This window comes from Solanum stenotomum, chromosome 1 (genome assembly GCF_019186545.1).
Source record: "Solanum stenotomum isolate F172 chromosome 1, ASM1918654v1, whole genome shotgun sequence".
Classification (NCBI taxonomy): Eukaryota; Viridiplantae; Streptophyta; class Magnoliopsida; order Solanales; family Solanaceae; genus Solanum; species Solanum stenotomum.
The window spans coordinates 56,451,216-56,461,308 of record NC_064282.1 but is presented as its reverse complement, the minus strand read 5'-3'; the positions used below and the strand labels follow the sequence as shown (position 1 = coordinate 56,461,308).

Below are 10,093 nucleotides of genomic sequence, written 5' to 3'. Positions count from 1 at the left end.
GACCCTTTCTACAGTCCCTAAGAATTTTGACGGGTCGTCATGCTCGTCCGTAAAAAGTTTACTGGGAGTGTTATCAAACTTGATTTCCACAAGGCCCTTCTACGGATCGTAAATGTTTCTACGACCCGTAGGTTGTCTTGTGAACTTTAGACCTGAGAACCAATTTTCAAGAGCATGGTTCCACAGACCCACCTACGGCCCCCCGTAGATACCTCTACGGGTGGTAGATGCCTTTCGGGGCACCAGACTGCAGAAAATTTGCAAGGTCTGATTCAAGGTAGAATTTTCGGGGTGTTATATTGGTGACCTTTTTATATTGATATTTTTTTCTATTTTGTTGTTTAAATATGTTTACAAAATTGAGTAAAGTAAAAAACAATACTACTAAAGAAATATCACTTTCTCCCATATTTAAAATTTAAATGTATTTTGAAATGTTTCAATAATATCTGGTCATTTTGGTCTCAAAAACAATTAGCTCTATGACAATGTGTATTAATCATTTAAAAGCACTTATCCAATGTTTTTTCAATTATAATTATTTACTAAAATAATTTATTTAGTAATATTAATTCTATTTTACAACATCGTATAGTATATTATATGATACACATGTGCAACGCATGTGCCATGATTATATTAAAAGTAAGAACTCCAACAATACAATAATATATTATAACTAAGTAATGCACTATAGGGAAGGGAGGAGAAAGCATACTTAAGAGGTGTAAATAAGAGATTTTAAGAGTGACTTTTTTATTTTTACATATTACAATTAAATTTTTTTTAAACAAATAGGAAAAAAATAAATTTAATTGGAGGTCAAAGAGAAATGTCTGATCACCTTATCTATAGCTAGATTTATATTATAAATAGTTATATGTATTTTTTGGATGTTGATATGACAACTTTTAGTAGTAATCATAAGAAAGTTTACATCCACTATTCATAGGAACTTATACTTCATCATTCTATTGATAACTATTTATTTAATTTTTTTATTTAATAATATTGACATTATTTTTAAAAATAGTGTAGTACATGGATTAATATTGATGTGCAACACACGTGCATCAAAACTAGTTTGATGGATATCAATACTGAACAAACAAATCCTTAGAGAACAGTGGTAAAAGGCTTATTAAGACTGAAATACATATATGTATAGGGGCAAATCAAAGAGCTTAAATGAAAATATAGTTTGTCATTGCAAATTCAATTTTGACAAGCTTGATGAATATCAATACTGAACAAACAAATCCTTAGATAACAGTAGTAAAAGTCTTATTAAGAGCGAGATACATACATATACAGGGGTAAATCAAAGCGCTTATATGAAAAATATTTGTAACAACCTTCTGTAAATTGTAAATTTGAAATTTGGATGAACAAATTAAGAAACTATTTGAGGGGTTTTAGTAAAAAACAATGCACATATAAGATCACTTATAGCATAAAAAATGTTATATTATAGATTGTGGTAATGTAAATGTGTCATGATTTCGTTCTTATTTGGGTCGTAACTAAACTCATATAAGACAATATATAGATAATACAAAATTAGTTGACTTTTGTTGAATTTGGTGTTAGATTTTTAATTTCAAGATTTTTTTTCAAACTAGTTTCTGGGCACGTGCGTTGCACGTGTAGGCCTGTTTGACAATATATTTTGCTATCTAAAAATAACAATTTTTTCCTTGCATAAATTTTTTATTAGAAATTTCTAGGGGTTATAAAATATAATTAAAAAGTCATCATACTACTTATCTCCCTAAAATAAGATAATGTTTGTCATAAGCATCGATTTTCTTTTTTTAAGACTTATGCACATCATGTTTAGTGTATATGAATCTTTCTCATTGTAATTGGATGAACCGTACATGTAGTGTAAATTATTCAATATTTTTAATTAGTTAATCTGATTAATACATCTAAGAATTGGATATGTAATTAAGATAGAATAAACGCTTCCGTTCTTAGAAGAAAATGATATTTCCAAGGCAAGTGTGAAAGTTTTAATATAGACGACAGGACAAATATTTGCATTAACGTTATCTTAAACTTTTGTATTAGAATTATTTACTCATCAAAAAATATTTGCTATAGAAAAGTGTGTTGGAGCAATCACTACAAAAAAACTGGTAAATTGTGGCAGATTTTTTGACAATTTGTGACGGTTTCTGACCGCGACAAAAAAAATTGCAGCGATTTTTGAAAATGCCACAATTACTGTTGCCACGAGCATAATTGTGACGTTTTTATGAAACCTCCACGACGATTGCCACAAAATGAATTGTGAATTTGTGGGGGGTTTTATGGATAATGAGTGGCAGTTTATAACCTCTACAAAATGATATCAATATTTCAAAAAATACATCCGTGGGAGTTTATAAACCTCCACAATATGATATCAATGTTTCAAAAAAAAAATATTGCGGGAGTTTATAAACCCCCGCAATATAATCACAATGCTCCAAAATAATATATTGGTGGGGTCAATAGTACCCCCACAATATAATTTCAATTCTTGAATGTGGGGATTTACAACCGCTACAATATGATATGAATGTTTTTTTAAAAAAAAATAGTAGTGGCAGTTTAATTCCGCCACAATATTTTTGTTGCTGAATTTTTTTATTAGCAATTTAATCATAGAAATAAATAAATTTAAAAAGTAATTAGTGGCAGTTAATATCCACCAAATATCAGAATGTTTTTGCTGGAAAAAAAATTTCTATCTAAAATCAAATTATAGGATTAATAAAACAAAAACATGAATCAAATTTCATAAAAAATAACTAGAGTGACAAACATTACAAATTACAAATGAAGTGTTGCATCATGCCAACAGCCTTCCAAACATCACCTCTTCGAGTCTAACTACATCAACAATAAAGACATAAGAAAGAAGGAGAATCATAGTCTAGATACTCGAAAAATAAGATAAACAAACATAAGCAAAAGAACCTCCAAAGAGTAGGGGAAATGGAGATTTAAATCAATATACTAATCGACATTCCTTCCTTTTATTTTTACTCCATTGAGTTTTGGTCCAAGGTTTATCAGAATAGATATTGTAAGTTACGTTGATAAAAAAGTAGTATGATAAGCAAGCACAAATCAATTGCAACAACAACCATACTTGTCAATTTATGTTATAAGCTCAAATTGCTTAGCAAAAATCTTAGTACTTGGTCTAGAGAAATTGTTGGAAATGCGTTTGATCAGGCGTAGTGAAGAACAAGACCTCTTACATAATAGCTCAGGCTAAGATTTGGAAAGAGAAGCTTCACTACTTAGAAGAACAAGACCTCTTACATAATAGCTCAGGCTAAGATTTGGGAAGAGAAGCTTCACTACTTAGAAGAACAAGACCTCTTACATAATAGCGAGGTCTGTTGGGAAGAGCTTCATAAAGGAAAAGCCGAGTACATTAGATGGATCACCACTAAAAATACAGTGAATACCAACCTACAAATACAGACTTCCGGAGGTCACTTTTATAACTAATTGTGATCAATCTAACTAATTTTGAATAAATTTCAACAACTAAATCCACCAACTAAACCACATTATTTATTTGAACTTATTTAAACAATTAACAACTTTTTAACTCAACTAAATCCACCAACTAAACCACATTATTAATTTTAACTTATTTAAATAACTTTTTAACTTTAACTAGTTTAATTTTGACTTAATTCCAACAATTAAATCAACCAACTAAACCACATTATTTATTTGAATTTATTTAAACAACTTAACAACTTTTTAAGTCTAACTAATTTTGACTTAATTCCAACAACTAAATCCACCCACTAAACCACATTATTTATTTGAACTTATTTAAACAACTCAACAACTTTTTAACTTTAACTAGTTTAATTTTGACTTAATTCCAACAACTAAATCCAACAACTAAACCACATTATTTATTTGAACTTATTTAAACAACTGTTTAAGTCTAACTAGTTTTGACTTAATTCCAACAACTAAATCCACCAACTAACCACATTATTTATTTTAACTTATTTAAACAACTTAACAACTTTTTAACTTTAACTAGTTTAATTTTGACTTAATTCCAACAACAAAATCTACCAACTAAACAAGTCAAAACTAAATTTAAAGCTATGTGTCAACAATAGATGGACACAAATTGATCTTGCAAGAAAATCAATTTTGTCATCAATAGGATCAACTAGTGTTGGTACTTATGCTAAACAAACACTCAATGGACACAAACAAATTATCATAAAATTAAAGCTAAGTATCAATACTAGATGGACACAAACACATTATAGAAAACAATTGTACTTGAACTTTAGAAATTTAGAAGCACCAAACCTTATCTCCTACTTTGATGAAAGAAGAAGTATAGTCTTGTATCAACTTTTTTAGATGTTGAGATTCCTCAGTTGCCTAGCACGAAAAGAAACAATTTAAAATTTCTTTAGTGGTCATTATAGAGAGATTTCAGTCATTATTAACAGTTGACAATTGGTAAACACCTAATTCCTTCATCTATTCAAGACTTCCGACTTTTGAAAGCATCACTTGGAAATTACAATGCAACTCATTTGTGTTTGAGGATCTCTTGTTAGAGAAGTAATTGATTTTACCAGATCTTCTTATTTATGAGCTACATAATGTGTATTTTATCTTCTCAAATAGGTTTCATACATAGCATTTGCATCTTTTTCTCTTTGGTGAACTCTTATGGTTTCTCCTTTTCCACTATTGTGTGTATATCTTTTATTAGAATCTTTGTCCATTTTGTACTTTTTTCTTATAATAAAGTTGTCTTAACCCCACACCCACTCCACAAAATTATTAGTCACTTGGTCTTGTAAAAGCTTAATCTTTACATGTTGGATATAACACTAAAAAGTAAAAACTACCTCCTCTATCGAAACATCTAGTGTTGACCTCAATATTTTAGTGTTGGCCTCAATATTTGTTAGTCTTAAGACTATATTCAAAGGTAGTTTCTAAGTATAGGCACCCCAATACTTACACTAACAATAATTTCCAAACATCTATTCTTGCTGGTGAGCTATCTCTGCTGGCCAACTGGTTAAAAGTCACATGAAATATAATAGATCTATCAAAGATATTTCCCAAGTAATCTCTTCCTCTTAGTGACTGTGAGGATTAATTAGACCCCACTTGATCCTGTACATCACCACCCCTACTATTTCTATATTCCAATAATAAATAAAAAAATAGGAATAAAATTTTCACAATTAGGAGGAATTTGAACCAAAATATAATATAAAGTAATAATCCTAAACCATCCCCTTTTATTTTATCCTCATTTTCTCCTAAATGATCCTCTCTCCCTTTCACAAAATTACAACGAAAAAAGATGAAGAAAAAAAGAGACAATTACAGTAGTGTTTAAAGGAGTATTATCAGATCTAGAACCATATCATTTTAAGTTGTTTCTAAAAAGAAATCAAAGCTTTATTTTTACATGGGCAAGGATTTTTCAGTAAATGAATAAAAACACCATGAAAAAAATAAACTTACCTTATAAATCGACTTCTGCGCTGAGAGCTGTGCGACGGCCAGCTTGTGCGACTGAGAGCTGCGACACCCTTTGGTCTCTGCTGCTGTTGCAACCTGCTGCTGAGGCTGCACCGGTAGTGGATGATCATGCAAGAGAACTTATTGAAACAAAAAGCTCAAATAGATCGGTTTAAAGATGGGGATAAAAACTCTAAATATTTTCACAGTGTTGTAAGGGAAAGGAGGAGGAAGCTTCATATTCACAATATTATAGATCATCGAGACATGTGGATCCAAGGTGATAAAGGTATATCTCATGCTGCCACATACCATTTTGAACATCTTTTTAATCTTCCCCACAGTTTTACAGATATCAAAATCACTGATTGCATTCCTAGTATCATCACTGAGGAGGATAATGCATATCTTATTACTATGCCTAATATGGAGGAGATTAAGAATGTTGTTTTTAGCATGAGTTCTACTAGTTATGCAGGACCTAACGGCTATAATGGTACCTTTTATCACAAAAGTTGGAACATAATTTCCAATTATGTTGTCAAAGTTTTTTCAATGGCAAAAAACTTAACAATTTTTTCACTCACACCCGCCTGGTCCTTAATCCTAAAATATATCCTCCAGTCGGCTTCTCTGATCTTAGACCGATTATTTTAACTATCTTCTCCTGCAAGATTATTTCTAAAATCCTTTCTATTAGATTGAATCCTCTACTTGAGAATCTAATCTCTAAGAATCAAAGTGACTTCGTCAAAGGTAGGCTCATCACAGAGAATGTTATGTTGGCCCAATAACACATATATTAACACCAGAAAGCGAGACATCATATTTTTCACTATTTATACACTTAAAAAGGCATCAGGATATGAGAGGGATGAACACAATAGATGGAGGGATAACAAGAAAAAGTTACGAAAGCAAAGTAACTTTCCTGTTACCTGTCAAGAGTAGCTGCATATACTATGTGGTGCTCTGAAGTGATCTCTTGAAAGGCAGATTTTCCATTAACTGAATAGCCTACAGGTATGAAAAATGAAGGATCTTTATTCAAGAAACATGGGGTCTCAAGGTGCACACGTAGATTTCAACTTTTTACAAAAATTCCATTTCAAAGAGATGCACATGAAAGATCTAGTTGTGGATAGCTTGACTGTACAAATATATGCCGCAGAATCACAAAAAGTAGAATTTTCATATTTTATTTGTTGTTTCTACAAAGTCCCTCTACAACAATGAATATATATGGTCTCAGACTTGATGCAACAGAAGCTAGGAAAATTATTAATGCAAGACGAACAACAAAAAATGTTATTGATTTGAATGAGAAATCGGATGCTTTAAGTACTAGAACAAATAACATTCAATACAATTGAAAGGTTCAAGGGAATGAGTTAACTATTAAAAATGGGGTTGTTTCAGTTGTTAATGGCAAGGGCGGGAACTCTGGTAAAGTATTTTATGCTACAGATATTTTAAAAAAAATCAAGATGAGGACTTAGATGGAGCAGTTGCCGTGAGTGATCAATAAGCTTTGTATTTTAGTTAATCAAGTTGAAAAAGCTAAAAAAGCTCTTGATAAACAAGGACATGAAACAGTTTTGAAATCAGTACCAACTACAAGCTGTTGATCGAGATTTGCCTGTGCCATCGGAACTCAAAAGTTCTGGCCAGAAAAATAGTGGAACTGAAGTTGTTAAGGCTATTAATATTGCTGCTAAACTGAAAATCTGGACAGCAATTAATCAGCAGCATAAAAGGGATGGTGTTAAACCTCTGGCTAAGTGAATTCGCACAACCAGTCCGACTTTTCCTATGCATACAGGGCTGCAACATTTCAAAACACCCTATCAATTTTCATCTCTATGACAAAACAAGGAAAGATTATGAGGTTTCACAAACTGAATTTCCTTTTACTCTTCCTAAGATGAAATACAATCGTGCTTATAAACCTGAAAGCAATTTTACAAACACATATCCAATTAAAATAACATATCCTTTAAAATGACATTCAAAAAGGAAAGGATTCCAGTATATACGTTTTTGATAAAGGAATTCGAGGAACATTCTAAGAGAATATAGGAAAAATATATGAACCTCATAGCCAACACTGCAAGGCGTCAACTGCTAATTTGTCGAATCAATCTGCTCGGCACAGAGTCGACATTCCCTTTCTCCCTAGACGTTCAGGGTTGCTTTGAGAAGATAGTTTAACATCGCAACTAACTCGGCTCGACTTAACTTACAATTACCTGTATAAAGAACTACACACAATCTGTCCAAAATTAAGTCCTAAGAAATTCAAAGTTAAATCTCTATGAGGAAGTCTTTATCCAATCAAAGTTCAACCTTTTTCTAGTTAAGCAAGCATATCCATCCAATGACAGAAAACATATCAACATAGAAAAGTCAAATCAAAAAATGAATTAACTAAAATCTCCGTAGAAAAAAACAAAGATAATTTCAACTTCGATTGAATTAGTCTAATCAAAGCCTCATTGAATGATAAATGATGACAAAATTCATTCCAAATCAGATTAAAGAAAATCACACATAAGCACCAAACATACTTCAAAAAGAACTGGTAGTATTAATGGTAATCATAAAACTCATTCAGACATTGCATTTGTTGCTAGGTCAGTAGCAACATTTGGATCTACTATATCATCAATTATATGATCTGTAGCTAGTTGTACATAGTCATCACCATCAGCATAAAACTGTTCAAGTTCTTGCTCTTGGTATGGTTCATTCTCATATACTTCTTCTTCTATTACTTCTCCCATATCGTACATATCTCTTGGCTTTAGATGCACAGCAACACTCCAACCTTTATTGACAATATCATCCACATAGAACACCAGTTGTGCTTGAGATGCTTCGATGTAAGGCTCATGTTCTTCACGTTCACCCGTGTGAATCAGTTTATCAAAATTAACACAATTAAAATTCCAACGATCCTTTTGATACCCTCTATCTCGAGTAGTATCAGCCCATTTACATTTGAAAAGAACAACCTTGAATCGTCCATTATAATTGATCTCAATAATATCTTCTAACTTCCCATAATATGGTATCTCCGCTTGCCTTAAATTTCCATCAGAGCTACTTGCAACACATGATGTTTTAGAGGTTAAGAAAACTCCACTATTCTGTGTTTTCAGACCTTCTTCTCGAGCCAAAGTTCGAAATTTAGACCCATTGATATTATATGCAGTATATCTTCTTGCATTTACAGATGGACCTCGTGCTAAAAACTTTAGATCAGTAGACATTGTGTCTATTGAGTCTGGATTCATAATCTAAATTTAAAAAACCAACTTCGTCAAATTTTCTCATTCAGACCAAATATAAATAGTAGCAAATGATTGTTTACTCACCCGTTTTTGGAACCAATCTACAAATTCTTTATTAACTTTCCTCTCTATCTCTGTAGGTGAAGGTCTTCTTCCTCGTGAACTCCTCCTTATGTGTTGTCTAAATTCTCTATATGAAATAAGAAAATTAATGTTAAATAGAATGACTATCCTACTGCAAACATTACAACAACAAAAAAACATAAAGTTTGTAAAAGTTACTCACTCCGCAAATGGTGTGACTATTGAACAATTCAAAAGCACATATCGATGAGCTTGTAGTTTCTGCATAGGAGCTAAATGGTAATTTTCTGGAGCTGATGCAGGTTTACCTAGCTGAGGGAAGATATTCGACATTCCAGAAGGCTGAATATAGTTTGGATCATCACGGACACGCCTAGGTCTATTGAACCTTGTTTCTATATCCTCCATATAGTAAGAACAAAAGGTAAGAGTGTCTTCAACTATGTGACCCTTAGCTATACAACCTTCTGATTGTGATTTATTCCGTACAAAGGGCTTAAAATGACCTAATTCCCTAGAAAAAGAAGAGACAGTAAGAGTACAAACTATATATTTCAAGTGATCATAACATAAATATACAAGCTTTTGGTGTTGGACCTGAAGATTAAGAGGGATAGGAGGAAGAAGATGATATCTGACCGACCGAGGATTAAATGAGGTGGGTTGACCCCTGCCCTTTCTCGGGAGATGGGTGAGGAGCTGATGGGGATGGGGGCATGGAGTGGTAGCGGGGATGCGGACAACATGTGGAATAAAGCAGCTAGTTGCATTAGGGAAGTTGCTTCTAAGATGCTAGGGGTGTCTAGGGGTAAATTTGGAGGACATAAAGGAGATTGGTGGTGGAATGGGGAAGTCCAAGGTAAAGTGGAAGCGAAGAAGGCTGCATACACAAAATTGGCGGAGTGCGTAGACGAGGAAGAGAAGCGGACGCTTAAGAAAGTCTATAAGACGACAAAGACAGAAGCTAAGTTAGCTGTTTCGAAGGCGAAGACGGCAGCTTTCGAACGCTTGTATGTCGAGTTGGGGGACAAAGGTGGGGATAAGAAGTTGTATAGGCTCGCAAAAGCAAGAGAGAGGAAGGCGCGCGACTTGGACCAAGTGAAGTGTATCAAAGATGAGGAAGGCAAAATACTGGTGGAAGAGACCTCTATCAAGCAAAGATGGCGAAGCTACTTTCACAAACTTTT

The 10,093-nt window shown here is 32.8% G+C and overlaps 1 protein-coding gene and 1 long non-coding RNA gene across 2 annotated transcripts; both read right to left on the bottom strand.

The window, feature by feature from the left end:
• Nucleotides 1–2,705: 2,705 nt before the first annotated feature.
• LOC125853864 (uncharacterized) lies at nt 2,706–6,541 on the bottom strand. Its single transcript, XR_007445227.1, has 4 exons — nt 6,468–6,541; nt 5,533–5,637; nt 4,348–4,422; nt 2,706–2,880 (listed from the first exon to the last, which is right to left on the bottom strand). It is a non-coding gene; the product is annotated as an uncharacterized LOC125853864 (long non-coding RNA).
• A 707-nt stretch (nt 6,542–7,248) lies between these two features.
• Nucleotides 7,249–9,314, bottom strand: LOC125854538 (uncharacterized). The gene is made up of 3 exons (XM_049534121.1): nt 9,109–9,314; nt 8,907–9,057; nt 7,249–8,828 (listed from the first exon to the last, which is right to left on the bottom strand). Exons 1-3 carry the CDS (start codon nt 9,312–9,314, stop codon nt 8,136–8,138), a joined length of 1,050 nt encoding a protein of 349 aa, XP_049390078.1. The 3' UTR covers nt 7,249–8,135.
• Between the last annotated feature and the right edge of the window lie 779 nt (nt 9,315–10,093).

Coding starts and splice junctions, on each gene's coding strand:
- LOC125854538 (XM_049534121.1), bottom strand. CDS start 9,314: ATGGAGGATATAGAAACAAGGTTCAATAGACCTAGGCGTGTCCGTGAT. Junction 9,058..9,108: donor ATAGTCACACCATTTGCGGA/GTGAGTAACTTT, acceptor TAATGTTTGCAG/TAGGATAGTCATTCTATTTA. Junction 8,829..8,906: donor TAGATTGGTTCCAAAAACGG/GTGAGTAAACAA, acceptor TTTTAAATTTAG/ATTATGAATCCAGACTCAAT.